This window comes from Cololabis saira, chromosome 13, assembly GCF_033807715.1.
Source record: "Cololabis saira isolate AMF1-May2022 chromosome 13, fColSai1.1, whole genome shotgun sequence".
Taxonomy (NCBI): Eukaryota; Metazoa; Chordata; class Actinopteri; order Beloniformes; family Belonidae; genus Cololabis; species Cololabis saira.
In genome coordinates, this window is record NC_084599.1 from 8,424,823 (window position 1) to 8,444,925 (window position 20,103).

At 39.3% G+C, this 20,103-nt stretch overlaps 2 protein-coding genes across 2 annotated transcripts; both read right to left on the reverse strand.

Annotated features, from left to right (window-relative positions):
* Positions 1-902: 902 nt before the first annotated feature.
* Positions 903-7,297, reverse strand: agxta (alanine--glyoxylate and serine--pyruvate aminotransferase a). Its single transcript, XM_061737556.1, has 11 exons — positions 6,880-7,297; positions 5,426-5,618; positions 3,505-3,569; positions 3,324-3,424; positions 3,174-3,244; positions 2,314-2,398; positions 2,142-2,240; positions 1,956-2,025; positions 1,450-1,545; positions 1,209-1,337; positions 903-1,132 (listed from the first exon to the last, which is right to left on the reverse strand). Exons 1-11 carry the CDS (start codon positions 7,036-7,038, stop codon positions 1,025-1,027), a joined length of 1,176 nt encoding a protein of 391 aa, XP_061593540.1. The 5' UTR covers positions 7,039-7,297; the 3' UTR covers positions 903-1,024.
* Positions 7,298-7,445: 148 nt separating this feature from the next.
* On the reverse strand, positions 7,446-18,258 carry zgc:103559 (Allantoinase, mitochondrial). The gene is made up of 11 exons (XM_061737555.1): positions 18,048-18,258; positions 17,774-17,925; positions 16,393-16,507; positions 16,149-16,295; positions 16,031-16,076; positions 15,226-15,319; positions 14,955-15,141; positions 13,740-13,878; positions 7,828-8,000; positions 7,717-7,749; positions 7,446-7,637 (listed from the first exon to the last, which is right to left on the reverse strand). Exons 1-11 carry the CDS (start codon positions 18,192-18,194, stop codon positions 7,500-7,502), a joined length of 1,371 nt encoding a protein of 456 aa, XP_061593539.1. The 5' UTR covers positions 18,195-18,258; the 3' UTR covers positions 7,446-7,499.
* Positions 18,259-20,103: the final 1,845 nt, after the last annotated feature.

Consider the following 20,103-nt stretch of genomic DNA (forward strand, 5'->3'; position numbering starts at 1 on the left):
TCCCTGCTGATACGTACTGTTCTAAACCCCCATGTGTCAGGTCAGGTTATTTTGGATTTTGCAATTTTCATGTTCTGGTTTTTGCAATCCTGCTAACCATCACTTTTCTTTGTTTAAGTTAAATAAATCACCCTTTTTGTAACTCCTGCCTCCTGCATCTGGGTCCTCCTCAACCACATCCCTGACGCACCTTTCCAAAAATTACATGTGTATATACTATCATTTGTAAATAGAATCTCAGGTCTTCATTATTCAAATGCACCTTAACCTTTTTTATATTTTTTATATTATTTCTTATATTTCTTATTGTTTGCACTATTGTTCTTATTTGTCTTGCACTGGAGAGGTGATGCTGCTTCAAATCTCACTGTACCCAGGTACACTGACAATAAAGTATATTCTATTCTATATTCTATTCTAAAACATTGACTTTTGTGATTCTTCCCGTTCTAGCAGCTCTGTAACAGCCCGTTTGAAAAATTTTATTCAAAATGAATGATATTTATCAAAAAGTTGTTGACATTTTACTGCACAGTATGAATTGATTTGCAAGTTGTTTTTGGCTTTTCAGAATAAGAAATATTTGTTTTATGCCTAAATGTATTTATCTTATCCATCCATCCAAGGCCAGCTGAGAGTCAGAGTCCCTCCCGTCTGTCCTCGGAGTGTCCTTCCAGTGGGAAAAGCTGGGAAAACCTCACCGGACATCCAGATATGTCTTAGTTTGACCTTAAATTTTGCATTGACTCAAATGACAAACTGAAAAAATGCATGTCTTGCTAAAAGAGAGAACCTTGCTGAATATTTCTCAACTTATAAAACTAATTGTAGACTGATCAGAGTTCAGTGTTGCATCAAGTCAACGCAAACGAAGAAAAGAAACATTGGACAAAAGTTGGCATCAACATTTAAGATCATCGGCACAAGACTGTCCTAGAGATACTGTTTATTTCTGACACATGTAACAGTAAGATTGACACAAATTATACACATTTTTTTCCACCACAACTGAAACAAAAGCATGTTACACTTTGCTCTTGTGACAGTGTTTCAGAGCATCTTTCAGTGCTGCCAACACCATGTCAACACCCGCCTTGCTGCTGTTGCATCCCATCAGTCCCACACGCAGCACCTGAGAACACCAGAAACATCTTCACACTAAGGAAACAAAGAGCAGCTGGCTGCTTATTTGTGGTATGCAATCTTACCAAACCCGCCGATGGCCCCAGCCCTCCGGAAATCTCTAAATTCTGTGTCTTCATGATGTAGCTTGTGACCTCTTTCCAATCATATCCGTGAGGAGCAACAATCGTGGTAACAGTAGGGAGTCTTGCGCGCTGTAAGAAGCCATTTATGATTTCATGATAACTCACCGGCAGCAACAATCTTTATTAAAATTATTCAGCATTTGTTCATTTTAAACAGAGCTGTTTTACATCTAAAACTCACTTTCTCCGTGACGAAGAGCTTGAGACCCATCCTCTCCAGGCCAGCGTGGAAATACTCCGCCATTTTTTGATGTCGCTCCCATGAATTTTCAAGACCCTTGCATGAAAAATGGCAATTAGAAAGGAAGAAAAAACCTTATGAGAAAGGAGTAAATTTATGCAAAATACTGATCACAAGAATTATTGCCACGCTGGGACCCCGTGAGACTGAACTGTCCTACGAAAGCTACTACCAGTTAATATGTTAACATGCTTATTGGCTGATTTGAATTAACTCAGAGTAAGCACGCTCGTGGGAACGCCAATCATTTGGCCATGAAACAAAGAAATGTCAAATGAAATTTTCACCCAGTCATGGGTTTCGTTAGAAAAGGAACCTGTGAGCAAAAGCTGGATAACTTGTAATTCAAATTTGTGTCACTGCAGACTCCTGCTTTGACGGGTGAATGAACAGGCTCCTCTAAGCTTAGGCCGGAGCGACACGTTTAATTGCAACTCACGTCTCACCTCTTCAGCGAGCACAGCCAGGCTCTCCCTGAGGGAGTAAAAGGCCGTGACCGGACCTGTGTGGTGATATCTGTTTGGAGGACATCAGGAAGACAGAAGTACAAGTGTTTTATCTTGTGCTCTTAAAACGAGACTACTGGTTAGGACAAGGTTATGTTTCATCTGCAGGAAAAACAAGTGTCTTACACTCTGGCGGGCTTGCCATCCAACCCCCAGTAGTTTGCAAGCCAACTTAAATCCAAGAAGAAAGACACAGGCTTTGTCCTCCGATTGAATACTTTTTGGCTGCGGACAAATCTTAGCTTAGTACACACTTTAGAGTACATGCACATAAACGTATGCTGCACACAGCTCTCACCATGCTCTTTCACTGAAAGAAATGGGTGCCGTACCCGGAGGGGCATTCAGAACCTTTTGGGAGCCTGTATACAGGATGTCAATCTCTGCAGGTACAAACATTTACGACAAAAAACAACAATTTTAAGTGTTATCAAAGCATTAACATAACACAGAACTAGGAATGGGCGATATTTTACCGTTCACGATAAACCGTCAAAAAAATTCCCCACGGTAAGAATTTGTATCTCGCGGTAAAAACGATAAATTCCCGTTGATGACGTTTTTGTGTGAAGCTGATTTATGGTTCTGTGTTAAATCCACGCACAATGTACGTGAAGGAAGGAAGGAAGGAAGGAAGGAAGGAAGGAAGGAAGGAAGGAAGGAAGGAAGGAAGGAAGGAAGGAAGGAAGGAAGGAAGGAAGGAAGGAAGGAAGGAAGGAAGGAAGGAAGGAAGGAAGGAAGGAAGGAAGGAAGGAAGGAAGGAAGGAAGGAAGGAAGGAAGGAAGGAATGAGCCTTAAAGAAAAAAGAAAGAAAGAAATGAGCCTGAAAGAAAGAAAGAAAGAAATGAGCCTGAAAGAAAGAAAGAAATGAGCCTGAAAGAAAGAAAGAAAGAAAGAAAGAAAGAAAGAAAGAAAGAAAGAAAGAAAGAAAGAAAGAAAGAAAGAAAGAAAGAAAGAAAGAAAGAAAGAAAGAAAGAAAGAATGATGAGATATATTTATAGTTGAAAAGGTGGAGTTGAATTGGTATTTTTTTATCGTTGTTTTTATCGTTATGGGGATAAATGCCAGAAATTATCGTGATACATTTTTTAGTCCATACCGCCCATCCCTATACAGAACAGTCTCAGTTGTGAAAATATATGTGATTTATGTGTAAACCTTGCTGATCCATGTGCAGAGGGGCCCCTCCAATCGAAGCCACAGAGTCCACCAGAAACAGGCAGTCGTATCTGCAGACACAGGTCAGGACACACCTGCAGTCACCTGTCTCCTCATGCAACAATGACGGACATGTGAGGAGCATCTTACTTGTGGCACAGCTGTCCGATTCCATCCAGAGGATGCAGGACTCCTGTGGAGGACTCTCCATGTGCCAGGAAGAACACGGCGGGCCTGTGCTCTGACAAAGCCTGCAGTGAGGGGGGACAGAGACTACGTCAACGGCACCGGGAACGTTCAGGAAATGTAACTCAGAGTTGGGAAGCAATACCTTCTCAATCTCGGTGTTGGTCAAGTAGCCACCAGGAGGCGCCACCACGGTGTTTACTCTGGCACCTGATTGATGGACATATGGAATTATTTAATTATTTCATTCATTTTTAACTCAGTTTAGAATTATTTTTGTCTTAAAGTAATGGTGACTGTAACAAACATGAGAGGGGATTTAAATACTCATGAATATAGTTTTCTTGTGTCCCTTGTTCCAAATAAAATAAAATAACATTTAAAGTAAAAAAAAAAGGAAATATACACTTCTTGCTGTAAGAAATGCCTGGGCACCAAACCACTATTTACCCATTTAGCTTCACCCACACGTTAGACCTCAATCATGAAATGTTTTAATTCTGTGCACATAAATCACATCCTTACTAATATTAACACAAATCCCTGCCCAGGGACCATCACATCAGGAGGTGCGACGGTACATCCTCGTCCAGAACAGAACAGAACAGACTATTTCAGAGCTGGTAGCCTAAGGCATGATTGAGACCATGGAGGGCACTCCCCAGGAAAATGGTAACTAATGCAGTTCATGTCCTCTGCAAGGAAGCAGTCACAAGGTGAGGCAAAAATGGTTTGATAAAAAGTTGGATTCAAAGAAATGGGGGGAAATGTATACAATGTATGTAAATTCTTGCTTGTGTTGTTCTCAGATGTAAGTCGCTTTGGATAAAAGTGTGCTAAATGACAGTAGTAGTAGTAGTGTAGTAAAAAGTGACACACATGAAGTATATGGACTGCAGCAGACAAGCGCATGATCTTGTTAACTTTTTATAGCCTGACATAAATAACGCAAAAGAATCCCAAATGTCCTTTTATTTGAATTGTTAATTTTATATTGGAATCAAAACACTTAAAATCTTGTATTAAAATCATTATTTTCCTTATCATTATGAATACATTCTGTATATTTAGATGTTTTTTATTTAGTTTTATTTTTATTTATTTTTTGGTTTGTATGAAACCTTTTTTTTAATTAAGATGATGCTAAAGGTCTCAGAAATCCATGTATCAGATATGAAACATGGCATTATAGTGTAAAGTCGAGAGACTTGTTTTAGGAATGTCCTAATGGAAGCAGATAGATGCCTCTCAGCTTTGAACCCATGTTTCAATTTGAAAAACAAGAGTTTATCAACTGCATCAATGGTGTAAAGCCTGACAATGATAAGTATTGTTAATTTTCTGTCAGGTAGGTTTTATTCGTATAGCAACACAAAGTTCACACCAGTACGGAAGAGTATTAGGGCCAGGCAGGAGAAAAATAAAAATAATATTTTAGAGGAGGAAGATTTTTTTTCATTATGCACTTCGAGAAAAAAGTCGAAATGTCGAGAAAAAAGTTGAAATGTCGAGATTAATGTTGAAGTACAATTTCGAGAAAAAAGTCGAAATGTTGAGAAAAAAGTCGAAATTTCGAGATTAATGTTGAAGTACAATTTCGAGAAAAAAGTCGAAATGTTGTATAAAAAGTCAAAATGTCGTGAATAAAGTTGAAATGTTGAGGAGAAAGGTGAAATTTCGACTTTATTCACGAAATTTCAACTTTATTCTTGAAATTGTATTTAAACATTAATCTCGACATTTCGACTTTTTTCTCAAAGTGCACAATAAAAAAAAAATCTTCCCCTCTCAAATATATTTTTTCTCCTGCCTGGCCCTAAAACTCTTCCGCCAGCCTTTTCATGAATGCCATGCGCGTAAATGAGGCACCGTTTGCGCACAGATCGGTTCCGCTAAAGGCTGATTTTATGGTCAGCGTTACACCAACGCAGAGCCTACGCCGTACCCTACGGCATAGGCCCTGCGTCGATTGAACGCGGAACCATAATTTAGGTTTAACGTTTCGCAACAGAGGTCCAATATCGTCAGGATTTTCCACCTGGACTGTAAGGCAGGAGTGTTCGTACCGATCCTCTCCGCCATGTCGGCGGCCCGCTCCCCCCAGATGCCGTTGACGGCGGCCAGGACTCGCTCCCCGGACTCCACCGCGTTGAACAGGGCGCACTCCATGGCGGAGTGGCCGGTGCCGCTCACCGCGAAACAGACCTCATTCCGAGTCTGGAACAAGTACTGGATTCCACTCTTGATGTCTTTCATTATCTGTGATGTAAAACAAGCAAAGTTAGTGGAAATCCACAGTTGAAATGCACTGTAAATATAACATATTTAAATCTGTGATATTAACAATTAAAAATGAAGTTTGTTGCTTTACATGAATTCATCTAGTTTTGAACTTAATCTGCATTTGTTCAAAAAACAAGACATTGTGCATTTTCTCCTTCAAAAGCAGTATTTATGTAATCCTAGGCAATCTTTTCATTTACACACAAACAGCAATGATCTTGTTGTTACTTTTCCCTTAACAATTTTAATCTATTGGGCAGATTGACCAACGTTTAGATGAAACATGCTTTATTTGTTTAAGTAGAAACCACAGTAAAAAAATATCTTGCTTGATGTACTTTAAAAATAAATGAAGGCAACCTTTTCGCATGAGATTTTTATGTAGATCAAGAAAGACTAGTCTTTGTATAAACTACCGGTACTTAATTTTTAGTATACACAAAATTCATTTGCAAGTAAAGTCAACCTAATTTTGATAAATAAAGTAACCTTAACACAATTAAGTTGACTGTACTTGCAAAATGTATTATTTACATACAAAAAATTAAGTAGTTTATACAAAGACTAGTCTTTCTTGATCTACATAATAATCTCATGCAAAAAGTTGACTTATTTTTTTAAAGTAGATCAAGCACAATATTTGTATCAGTGTGAGAACATATATTGCCTTTGTTTGGTTCAGTTCTGCAGCAGACTCAGGATGCACGTAAGCCATAGTTGTATGAAAAACAAAAATAGTTATGCTTATTGATAGCTGCTCTAAATAAAATTAAGAATATGGAAAAATTCTGGAGAATTAGCTTCTCAAATGTGAATATCCATTGGTTTTCATTGTTTGTGATGACATTAATCCAAACAAGTCATCAACACAGAAGAAACGATTTCACTGCAATTATTTAAAAATTACCTCACAAGGTACTAAAACACTCACAAGCTGGATGCTGTAAAAAGTATTAATCAAAGTCATATGTTGGAATGGCATGGCACTGAAATATATCTGCAATTAATATATCTTAAATAAATAAGGTAAACTTTAGACTCAGACCTTTCGTGGAGAAGCTGAAGTTTAATTTATAACAATCATCATATTTTATTTCATTGTAAATGTGTTTAAATACAAAACATACAAATTAATTTTAAAATATACATCTAAACTGCACAAAAACTAGAAAAAAAGTGCAAAGCTTGTAATCATTACACAACACCTTCATCATCTGTCTCAAATCCACTGAGTTACCTCAAATATCTCGGGGTGCATGTGTCCGATGACCGGCTTGGCTCCAGCCAACAGGATGCGCCCAGGAACATTTGAAGGCCCCGGTCCAAACATGTAGCGATGAGGAACTGTTAGAGGTTTCTTCAAGCATTGTGGCGGTGGTATGGTGGTGGAGGACATGTTCTCTGCACCGGGGGAGCAGCTGAAGTGAAGCCTCTGCACAGTTCACCCTCTTGTGTCACAACATTTCCAGCTTTTATCTCTTTCCTCTCCTGTCAACACTTGTCGCTCTACGCACACGATGAGTTCAGGTAGCTTTCCCGTTTAGACAGATAAGTAAGTGACCTAACTTGTCCACAAATGTTAATTATTGACCGTTTCTCTCCAGAATATCAGTCTTGCTTGTAGCTCTGTTGTCCCACACACATTTTAGGTGCATTTTAAATCAAGTAAAACGTGGTAAAGTGGTTATAACTCTGCAGCAAAGCATTTTTCAAATCTATATTTGAAAATGTACAGTAATAATACATATTAACTGACTCAGGAATCCACCATGGTGTACTGTCATCAAAAGAATCAGTCAAAACAATGGCTGAAACGTGTTTATTGTTAGTGCTTGTTCTTATGCTTCAGAGTTGTGCTTAACGTGTCCTCTGAGGAATGAGGAGACACGTCCCCAGAGGCTCAGGGCAGAAGCTGCCATCCCGGTACACCAGCCGGCCTCTCAGGACGGTGGCGCGCACCAGTCCCTGCAGCTCCAGGCCCAGGTACGGAGTCACCTGCAAACACACGGTCCTCACTTCAAACATGCAAACATCTGTTTTTTCTCTTTAAATGTTTCTTAATGGTTTTAATTACCTTGTTCTTGTGGTGTATGCCTGCTTCTTCAATCTGTGAAATACAGCAAAGATGGAATGCAGGTGATTCAGTGTTCGAAGACTATTAAAGGTGTAGATTCATGGCACCAACCTCAAACTCTCTTTCTGGGTCCCATACGACCAGGTCGGCATCAAAGCCGGGGGCCAGGCTTCCTTTCCGGTTGCCAAGACTACAGAGTTGCGCTGTGTTGCGGCTGAGGAGCCTCACAACATCCGGCAACTGAAAACCTCTCCTGCTGGCTGAACTCCAAAAGAGAGGCAACCCTGGGAAAAGTGAAGGAGCAGTAACATCACAGACAAAAAAAACACAACAAAAAAACGACATTGCAAATGATTTATATAGGTTTCTTTTTTATACTGTTGCATTCATTAACAGAGGACATATTAATAAATTAAAAGTAACAAAAAAATTGACAGCATACGTATATTTGAACGTCTGAAGTTAGTACCAAGTCACACAGTCAGTCTTTCAATTGTACAGGGTTCTGTGACATCACAGACCCAGAATTATCCAATCACTATTTTCCTCAAACCTCACATCATGCTGCTTCCATTGTATCTCAGAAGTGGGGAAGTGGGGGCTATTTTGACTAAAGCATGCCATTAATACCCCAGGAAATTGTGGGATCTTGTGAAAAAAGAGGGGCAGAATAGTCTTCTTTGGTTCCCTCTCTGGACGTGATATTTGACACCGTGAACGGCAGTGAATGTCAATTTCAATTTTCAATTTATTTTATTTGGTAAGGAGGGACAGTGCACATCATTATGCATTTACAAAATAAAAGCAGATGCACCCAAATGTAGCCTATTGGCTAATTCCCATTGGCAGTCCCCCCGGCTCGAATATAAAAACAAGCAAGTTTAAGAGCAATACAATCCGTAGTCAGTAGTGCTCCAGTGTCAGACTTTGACCACGCACTCGCTCGCTCTATGGCAAATCAGTCAACAAATTCCATAAACAGAGTGCTGTTGTTTACCCAACTGTGAATCCACGGTAAATGATTGTCAGAAAGGTTGCAGTGAGGTAAGCCGTGATAGTGAGTCTAAAAAAAAAGAAGCCAGTGTATGTCCTGCTGAGCAAAAGCAAAATTCAGATCTATCTCGGAAAACCTCGTCATTAGTGCATCTGGTTAAATAGCCAACAGTGATTTATGTCCCTCACAGAAGACAAAGATAAAGTGCCTGTTCTGCATATTACTGCAAAGCCAAGAGTACAGAGTGTGCTGCATGACTTCCTCACTTGATGATGTCATGCCAGTTCCCAGTAGAATGACTCAACCAGAACTTCAGTATACTTTCAATACAATTTAATCTAAGGAAACACACTAATAATATATCAGGCACGTTAGTAAAGCAGTCATGGAGACTAAGTACACAAACATGTAAAGCCCTTGAAATGAAGAATGAGATATTGGTTAAAAGCTGTAATTTATACAAAATATACTTTGATTTACAAGGATAGTCCTGTAAAACACCTGTAAATGAAAAGATTTTTTATTCCACAAAAAAGAATATCCTGAGACCTGAGATGCATAAATACATAATGGATGTATTTGGAATAATTATTCCAGATAAGTAAAACCACCCATCTCAGAGCAACGGATTAAGATTGTACACGATATTATGGAAAACACATTGAATATTTTAGAAAAGTCCTACTTTTCCCTGAGAAAATTTAAATCTGTCAGATGGGATTTATTTTGAAACAACTTAATTTTTGACAAATTCTTCATTTTTTGCCTTTTTCTGTCTAGAAAATGTGAATACTTTAAAAACTGAATGGATGCAGATCAAGAAAAAAAAATGTGAACATTTGTTGGTACTATCAAAAAGAAAAACCCACAATGGTCATTGAAATAACAAGAAACTAAATAATAATAATGATAATAATTTAGTGAAAATTGACTAATGAAAATCATATCTTGCCTTGTAATTGTGGTTTAAGATAATTAAAAAAACAAAAAACTCAGAGAAAATAATGAAACTGGCCAGACAAACGCGATTGGTCCCTCAAACTTAATATTTTGCTGCACAAACATTTCAAACATTTACCACAATCAAGTGATTTCTGTAACTGTTGGTGAGACTCCTGCACCTGTAGACAGGTATTCTGGTCCACATGAGTCCATGTGAGTAAAATCCTCCGGCTGTCTCAGGTTTGAAGGGTTCCTTCTCCAGACGGCATGTTTCAGCTCTTTCAGCTCTTTCCACAGTGTTTCATTGTTGGCTGCTTTTGCGTGTTTTTATTGGTGCCTTTTTGGTCATTATCCTGTTGTAGGACTCATGACCTGCAACTGAAACCAAGCTTTCTTACAGTGGAGCGTACATTTCTCTCCAGAAGGCCAGAGTGTTTTCAATATTTGATTTAATAACACCATATTACTGTCAAAAACAATATTACATGAACTGGCCTTATCCATGAGCTCGCTGACAGCTATATTCTTCAGTGAAAGACTTAAAGTAATACTTTGAATTTCAAGTGAGCGAGTTATACAAACTAAAAAAAAAAAAGAATTGGCATCCAGAGCAGCTGAAACTCTTTTTCAGGTTGTGTGTATCTTTTTTTCTGGACAGAGTAGGGACTAAATAAAATCAGTCGTGGCCAAACATGCACTCCTTTTTCTACGTAAAAGAGGATCAGCATTTTTACAATTAGATAAATGCAGAGAAAGATGAAAAAGGCGCTTTTCCAATTTTGTTTTCCTGTTACCTAAGATGTGCTAGTGAGTGATGACTTTGATACCTCCAGAAGAAAGCATCTCTCATCTTTGGAAGTCATCTGAGATCTTTTAGGACTTTTACTTGAACAGATTACTCTATTGATCCCTATGTTTCAGGAACGTCTGCAGTGTCCTTTTGTCTTTTCTTTTTCTAATGTCTGCACTATACTTGGGCCCTTTTTTTAATAAAATATGGAAATAAACTCAAGTGATTTTCCAATTTAATTTTCAGTTTGGAATATTACGATTGTATCCTGTGACAGAGATACTGTATTTCTTACCATCGCCCATGTGTTGCTTTATGGTATTAGTCTTATTAAGAAAAGTCCTCATCATCTAAATCATGATCTTTTTTTACATTGACTGAGGTTGAGACTGATGTGAGAGTGATAAGCAGGATTGGTTAAAAGAGGCGTCCAGGAGAGCAGAACTTGATGGTTGTCACAGGGGCAAGGCCCAGCTGAGGGTCAGGTTCTTATCAGGGGTTTGGAGACAGGACCGCCTCCTAACTGCTGTGTGGTGCCGCTTGTGGATCGGGTGCATAGATTTACCTTGCAGTGTTTGAGGTACAACGTTATGTTGGGGCGATCCCAATTGTAGTGGCTGGTCTTCGTGCAGAGCTCTAGTTTAGTGTGTGGTTTTTGCCTTGTGGTTCTTCCTCTTGGGTGCAGATTGAACCCAGCAACCTGACCTGGACTAAAGGAACTGGCACTGACTGTCTGGCTGATAAAGTGTTGCCTTTTTTTTTTTTTTTTTACCTCATACTAGTCTTTGCTTCATCTATTATCAGAGGTGTCTTCAGTATTCACATTCATTACTCAGGTAGAAGTATAGATACTAGAGTTTAAAAATACTCCTGTAGAAGTTGAAGTATCAACTCAAGTTATGTCAAGTCAAGTAATGTAAGGGGGAAAAAGCCATTAAGGACAAAAGCCATTGAAAATGAATGCATCTTAGTATAATGCAAATATATTAAAGAAGCATATATGTGTACTATTGAGCATTAACATGTGTTTCAGAGAGCAGGAGATATGATGACTAGTTGCCTATAAGTATTGTAATGGTGCAAAAAGTCAAACTTCAGAGGCATGTTATCATTTATCCTAACCTTTATTGGAATGTACATCCAAGTTTAGTTGCAGGAATCTGAGGGAACGGATGTAAGAACAAAACTGGACAAGAACATCTGAAACAACCACAACCAAATTCACTCTATCCGGATGGAGCAATTTAACTGGATAGTTTTTTTAAAGGCCGAAATAAAATAGAGTAACAAGGCTGTTTTTAAAATGTAAGGAGTAAAAAGTACAGATAATTGTGTGAAAATGTAAGGAGTAAAAGTAAAAAGTCGTCTGAAAAATAATTACTCCAGTGAAGTATAGATAACCAAAATTTCTACTTAAGTAAGGTAACGAAGTATTTGTACTTTGTTACTTGACACCTCTGTCTATTATTTGGGTGCTCGGCATAATTGCTCTGTTCACACGAGGTCTGATGGTGAAGTATGTGTACGGAGACCTCTTCTGTTGTGGAGACCTGGCTGTCTTCTCTCTACCAAGTCAAAATCTGCTACGTGACTCTCCTAAATGTCTTCCACTGCAGATATGTTTACTTGGAAGCAGACTGCTGCTTGTGAGGAGACTTCTAAAATCTCTTCTAGCAGAGACTTGACTTCCCATTTCCTGTACAGTGTTTTTTTTGGACATCGTCTCTCACAAGTCCCCTTCATCTAATGAAGAAAAGTCACTCATGTTCAAATTAATTGAGCTTGTGCATGCTCCAGTAGAGAAGTGTATTCCACTTCATTACATCTTGTGCTGGGAGGAATTGTTGTGCCTAAAATGTCTTCTGATGCACATGTGAATGCAGGTCAGCTGTTTAGCAATAGTCTTTGTCTGAATTCATGTTTGAATTCATCTATTTTTATGTGTGGATTTTAGCTTGTTCCCTATGCCTTTTGCAGAGTCTGCTGTTTATTTTGACTTCATGTTGTTGGAAGAAGTGCATCATGTATTAATCTATCTCTAAAATAAAAAAAACATGACATGCCAAATGTTTCTGGACTAGACAAAGCCTAGTGTTCGTCTCTGCCGTGTTCACCAGCGAGCTGTGAACCTTACTGGCTGCTGCTAGAACTGGGCACGCAGTTTACAGGTTTAGTTAACCATTCTGATGACATCATCTGCATCTGCAAATGTGGATGCTTATAAATATGGATTTGTGCACTTTATTATTTTTTTAAGCAGATTTCAGTGCAATTTTGTCACCATGTTGTCATTAATTTGGAGTCACTTGTATCGCAGTTTGGTTATTCAGTTCCTGTTTTATTTTGAAACCCGTGTCCTTGTGTTTCAGTTTTGTCTTGACTTCTCTTGTTCCCATAAGCCCTGATCGTCTGCACCGGTGTCTCGTTTAGCCTTCTGTGTGTATCTGGTCTTATCTTTTCCTTACTCCTGTTGGTCTGTACTGTCTTCCATCCTACTTGTGTCGTGTCAGGTTTTTTGGATTTTTGCTCTCGTGTTTTTCTTAACCCTGCTCTGCAGTGCTTTTAGTTTGGTTTTTACATATTAAATCACCTTTTTTTTGGACCTCCTGCGCTCGGGTCCTAATCTACCAACTCGAGTGTTATCCTGTCAGACACCCTCGATCATCATATTGTTGTTTGGCCTGTATTTACAATCTTTGCTATCACCTCAACATAACACTGGAGAAACGTATTAAACAATGCAACGAGGACATTCTGAGCTGTGTGCTAAATAATTTGCACAACCTGGCATCCTAGTGAACGGCAAATTTCCAAAGTTGGTGAAACTTGAACCCCTGCAGTCTCTTTGACCGTATTTGTTTCAAATACTTCAGAGATACAGTATGAAAGTGCACTCTTTCATCTTTAAAGAGCTGCTCATAAGTTAGCGCCTCAACTCCACTACACTCTCACATGCTGTTGTGTCTCAGTGTTGCAGCTTTGTGCTTGCCACTTCCCAAGTACAGGCCTCACAGCAGGACACATAGCCGAGTGGAGACAAAGACGGGGATGCTCAATACTACTCTGGACTTGTGATGTCAAAGTAAGCTGGAAATCTCATCACTGACCTATTTATATGAACTAGGTTGCCCTAAGAGGTTGTTTTTTTCTTCCAGGTTGTGCTCTATATCAGTCTTTCAAAAGAAAAATGCATTCTCTTTAAAGGACAGTGCTGTACTTTGGGAAGTAACATGTAAAATGACATATATCCAAGTGTGTACAATATGTCATCAGTAAAAAGATAAGACATGACATTACCAAACTGTAAGGATGAAATCCCTCCCCAGGCCTGCGTGAAGTCACCACTGTCCAGTTTCTTCAGATCCGGTGTGCATGGGGAGTGATCAGATACCACCATGTCAATCTGTCCAGCTTTCAGCGCCGACCACAACTGCTCCTGGAGGGAGAGACAAAACTGGTGGTAATCACAGACTGCACGAATGTACCGTTCAACTTTTTATTTATATAACATCTATTACAACAGAAGTTGTCTCTAGAGGCTTTCCAGAGACCAAGACCTCGAGCAATCATTACATAAACAACGGCAGGTAGAAAAACCTTAAAGTCAAACAGTGTCAGGAAAAACACCCCTTTAGGAGGGAGGAATCCTTGATCAGGATAATAAAGGGGGATCTTCCTGTCAAACACCAGCTGGTAGAGCAGGAAAAGGGAGATGGAAAGACAGAAAGACAGAATTAAGAACAGAGAGAGGAGAGACACAGATACTCTATATTGTCAATAGTGCAAAAGACAAGATATAGTAATTAACCGTTAGCAGGAGAACTAAGAGTTCTATGTACTTATTACTGATACATGGTTAGTTAGCGTCCTGCAGAGACGAGTATATAAACAATCTAACTTGCTGATCAGAGTCTCTGATGAAGGCAGAAGTAATCGCCAAAACATGTCAGGTATTTAAAAACCTAAATATTTTTGTCCGACGAAAAGAATCAGCAAATTAGATTGTAAAGATAGTAGATTTGGGGCGGCAGTAGCTCAGGTGGTAGAGCGGGTCGTCCAATCATCGGAAGGTCGGCGGTTCGAATCCCGCTCTGTCCCAGTTTGCTGTTGTAGTGTCTTTGGGCAAGACACCTTACCCACCTGCCCCGTGTGAATGTGTATGAATGTTGGTGGTGGTCGGAAGGGCTGTTTGGCACGATATTGGAGCCACGCTTCTGTCAGTCTACAAATTGTAGCTTACCATCACTGGTGAGAATGTGTATGAATGAATAACAATCTCTGTAAAGCGCTCTGGGTTCCTTGAAGGGCGCTATATAAATCCAAGTCATTATTATTATAAAGCCATGGACAAAAAATGAACTTTATTAAATCAAAATCCAGTATATAAACAGGTGTAGCCAGCAGACACTGAGGTGATCAATGGGTGGGACCCCAGATCAGATGTAGATATCATACAGAGACATCTACGTAGACAGAAAACAACTAATAGATTAGGTTACTTTGCCTGTTTACCCGGTTAAAGGAGTCTCTGATGGGGGGGCAGCATTTGAACTGCGTTGCCCCTGCAGGTATGTTGTCTGCACACAGGCTGAGGTAATGGTGGGTGGTCTCCACCGTCAGGGGGGCTCCGGCCGCCCGGGCCTCCTCGATGAGTTTCAACGGTTGTGAAGAGGACAAGTGGACGATATGACATCGCACCCTAGAGCCCAGAAAAGCAGCTGTCACAACCACGACCACGACCTTAAAAGTAGCCAGATCTGATGGGACTGTTTGATGTTCTTACCTGTACTGCAGACAGAGTTGTGTAACAGTGCGGATCGCCTCCACCTCCATGATGTCTGGTCTGGACTGCAGGAAAGTGGAGTACTGGCAGGGGTCTAACACAGTGAGGTGAAGAAGAAAATGCATTTATAGTATACAGGACTGTCTCAGAAAATTAGAATATTGTGATAAAGTTCTTTATTTTCTGTAATGCAATTAAAAAAACAAAAATGTCATACATTCTGGATTCATTACAAATCAACTGAAATATTGCAAGCCTTTTATTATTTTAATATTGCTGATTATGGTTTAAGATTAAGATTCCCAGAATATTCTAATTTTTTGAGATAGGATATTTGAGTTTTCTTAAACTGTAAACCATGATCAGCAATATTAAAATAATAAAAGGCTTGCAATATTTCAGTTGATTTGTAATGAATCCAGAATGTATGACATTTTTGCATTACAGAAAATAAAGGACTTTATCACAATATTCAAATTTTCTGAGACAGTCCTGTAGATGTCACAGAAAAAACACAAGATTGTTGTATAATAAGTCACTATGAAATGTATGAATTACAGATTGAAGCTACATGCAGTAATCAATCTTAAAATGTAAGTGATGTCACTCAAATGCCATGTGTGAAAAATGTTTTTTCCAATTTTTCCTCTGTAGTTTCAACAATCATAACAGGAATCAAAACTCAGGATAAACAACAACCCACCACAACAGCCTGAAAAATATACAAATTTGACACTTTTTTATGGAATAAAAAAAAAAGGAAAGCAAAAGCAAACATTCAGGATGTGGCAGCGTAAAATATCACCTCCCGTCTCCACCGTGGCTCCCTGAACATCCCTCTCTGCGTGAAACTGGACGAGACAGAACATGTATTTCAGTGCTAAGCAATCAGCAAAAATCACACATATTTAGTAGTGAATTACCAGCAGGACACTCCCGGTGCCCTCCAGCTGCTTCATGGCTGCGTGCAGGTCGCTGTCAGCCACATGAGGGAACTCGTCAACACCACTATGGATGAGGAAGCACTTGAATCCGGCCACTCCAGCCTTGATCATGGGCCGAAGTTCTGTCTGTAGGAAGACATCGATTTTTTGATTGGTTCAGGTCTAAAAAAACAACCAACCTGAATGTTTAAGTGTTCATTTTTATCAATGATGTATCACATACCTGATTTCCAGGGATAACACCCCCCCAGAAAGCTGTGTCCACAAAACACTTCCCTGTCGCTTCCTTCAGCTTCTCCTGAAAGTTTCCAAGTGTTGTGGTTGGAGGGATGCTGTTTCTGTAGGAATTTTAACCAAAAACGTTCCTTAAAAACACTTTAGGTCAGGGGTTTTCAATTCCAGTCCTCAGGCCCCCCTGCCCTGCATGTTTTAGATGCTACCCTGCTTTCAGCACACCGTGATACAAGTACCTGTGTCATCAACAGAGATGTGCAGACCTTGCTGACAAGCTAATGAGGACCTTTAATTAGAATCAGGTGTGTTGATGCAAGGCAACATCTAAAACATGCAAGACAGGGAGGCCCCAGGACCGGAATTGAAAACCCTGCTTTAGGTCCATTATAAGATCATACAATCTTTACATCCAAATTAGTTTGTCCTGGCTTAAAATCTGTAAATGTTTACAATGTAAATGTTTCTGTTTTTACAGTTTTCTGAGTGCATTTATTCCACAAAGAGGGCACAATTCTTCAGGCTGGTGGGTTTCAAATTTCCGGTTGTTTTTTAGGTAGAAACCTAGTTTAGCACAGATGAAAACAAGCTAAGAGCTCATGGCAGAAGATTAACTTCATAAAAACTGGCTGGATGCACATCTCATTAATTCTTAATTAAGTATAATGTAATACAACTGTTCTTTAGTAATAAATGTGTATAATAATCCACACTATAGCTAACTCCTGCCCGTGCAGTGGATGACATTAACAAAAGAAATATGAAAAAGGGAATATAACGCAAGAAATCAGAACTAGAGGAGTGAAAAAGCATTGAATATTCAAAATGGAAATGATTTAAAGGTTTTGTGACATCACAATCTGCTTTGACTGTATTTGAGTCAGAAGTTACAGTGAAGTAGTGTTTCTGCACCCCGGATGTCGACCTCCTGAGTGTTCTCCAGCGTTATCTCACCTGTTACCTGCAGATGCTGTCTGTGACATCATCGGTTCAACTGTTACCAGGCAACAAACACAACACCCCCGTGCAATCAGTCTCTGATGTTTGAGTTGTTTGTCGACTGTTTGTTTTGTTTTGTTTTTTCCTCTTTTGGAGATTAATAATGCATTGCTCAGTAATTGCTGCAACATTTAAACTAAATCCTTCACCTCAAGTGAATTTTGAAATTGAGGCGGCTACAAAGCAGAAACTGATGTAATTTAACTTCCTAAACCAACGATTTTGCCTTTTAAAACAAACCATGAAGGTAACCATTAAACCTCAGAGATGTTTGCAGGATGCTGGACCTTCTACTTACATTTCACAATCTGTTTACTTTGCTGATAGAGGACGATGGATTATTGATTTCAAGCAAGGAAAGTCCAAAAACTTACAAGGGCATGTCCACAATTGTGGTCACTCCTCCCGCAGCAGCAGCTCTGGTAGCCGTCCAGAATCCCTCCCAGGACGTCCGGCCTGGTTCATTCACATGAACGTGGCAATCTACGATGCCTGGCATCACCAGGCTGTCGCCCACATCCCAAACCTGCAGTCACAGTGGGGTTTAGCGTCACATCATCAGAGGCTAGTGGAAAAATACATAACTACAAGTGTTTAATCAATGCATTGTCTTTCTGAACCTTGCAGACAGGAAAACTCAGCACTTACCTCACAGCCGACATCCTCAGTAAAATTACTTATACTGAGTATTTGGTGTATTTTTCCATTCTTTATTTTTATGACGGCTGGACGGACATGGTCACCAATCAGCACCCTCTTACTTTTCACAGCAGTCACCAGCGACCCAAGCTCCATGTCTGTTTATTGACTGTTAATAAGTACTATAGTCTCTCTGATCTCTGCCTCTGCACTCAGATATAATCCTGGTAGTAGAGCCGAGGCACCTCCTCCTGCTGCAGGTCAAAGGGCAGGCAGGTGTGCCTTTTTCTCTCTCCATTTGATGCCCACATCACAAATCCCATCACACACAGCGAATTGAAAATGCTCCAGCATTTGAATACATCTGAGGGGAGGTTTTATGTTTTTGATCCAGATGCAGCAATAATGTCAAGTTTTATTAAAGCTGTAAAACATCTTCTTATCCTCATTTAGTCAGTCATGCATGTTGATATCTTTGAGCCTTCTTTATTATGAAGTGGAGACACATTTTGAGAATAACTGAGGTATCAAACGGGAATATTGAGTCTATGATCCAACATGGCACATGTTGGATTACTGTATTTCACCTGATTGAAGCTAAATATTATGTAACTCAGCTCTTACAACAACAAGCCACGGGCAGTTCTAGTGGCCAGATCAGAGGCAGTGGCCCCAGCTAAAATCTGGGAGGATTATGTAATTTAGTTGAATGAATACGTGGCAACTCTGTGAAAAATCTTTCTGTTGATAGCCCTTATTATTATTATTATTATTATTATTATTATTATTATTATTATTATTATTATTATTATTATAGAGAAATGCCAAAATGCCACTGCTACAAGGATCTTTTCCCTTTGTGTTTAAACTGTTTGTGTTTAAACAGTTTAAACTGTATAATCAGCACCTTATTACTCAGCACTTTAGCACCCCAGCATTTTGATTTTACTGTAAATTTTGAATCTAATTTTAACTTTAATTTTAAGTGGTCTGTTTTTTATTGGATCTGTTTTTATCTTGGTTGCTGTTAATTAAGTGTGTTGAATGCATGTATGAAAAACGCACTGATGCTGCTGCTGCTGTAACGCCTTAATTTCCTGCAAATGATTAATTAAGTATCTTATCTAATCGAAATTATGCAAATTATAACCCAAATCTCAATATTAAGACCGTCTGCTGTTCTCGGAAATATAATATTATTTCGGCACAGAGATCAAACCCTAAATCCCAAATGTGAACTGATTATAAGCGGCCGGCTCATGTGCGGGACTCCCAGCTGCTGATGGGACCGTGGGAGGAGGAAGGATGCAGGGGGGGCTGGAGGACTGAAGGATGCAGGGGGGGCTGGAGGACTGAAGGATGCAGGGGGGGCTGGAGGACTGAAGGATGCAGGGGGGGGCTGGAGGACTGAAGGATGCAGGGGGGGTGGAGGACTGAAGGATGCAGGGGGGCTGGAGGACTGAAGGATGCAGGGGGGGTGGAGGACTGAAGGATGCAGGGGGGCTGGAGGACTGAAGGATGCCCATATGGAAAAGATATATATAAATTTTATAAAGTTTTTGTCTCTTTTATCTGAAACTTGTAAGTTAGACATAAGACAGTCAAACCAGATATAAGATCCTTAGTAAAGTTGTACAATATGAAACTTGTATGATTTGGGGACTTATAAGAACAGTATATAATAGTAATTCTACATACAATATCCTTAGTAGATATGCGTAATATCAATTTATATGAACTGGACAACTATCAGTGAAAACTAAAGTCTTATAATCATAGAAATCACCTACAAGACTTACGCGAGGTGCCACATATATAAGACATACACATTAAAAAAAAGTATAATCTTACAATACAATTTCATGGAAAAGCACAAGATGACTAAAAAAACAGGGGTTTGACACTGGGAGGTTAAAATTTTGCAAATGTTAGCATCTTCTCAAAACCAGCTAGCTCATTCTTTCTCAACTAATTAATTTTCCTAAAACTATTACATGGGTAATATTTCTTATTTAAGATTTTCGGACCAACTGCAAAATGATTTTGTATTCACACAGAAAATATT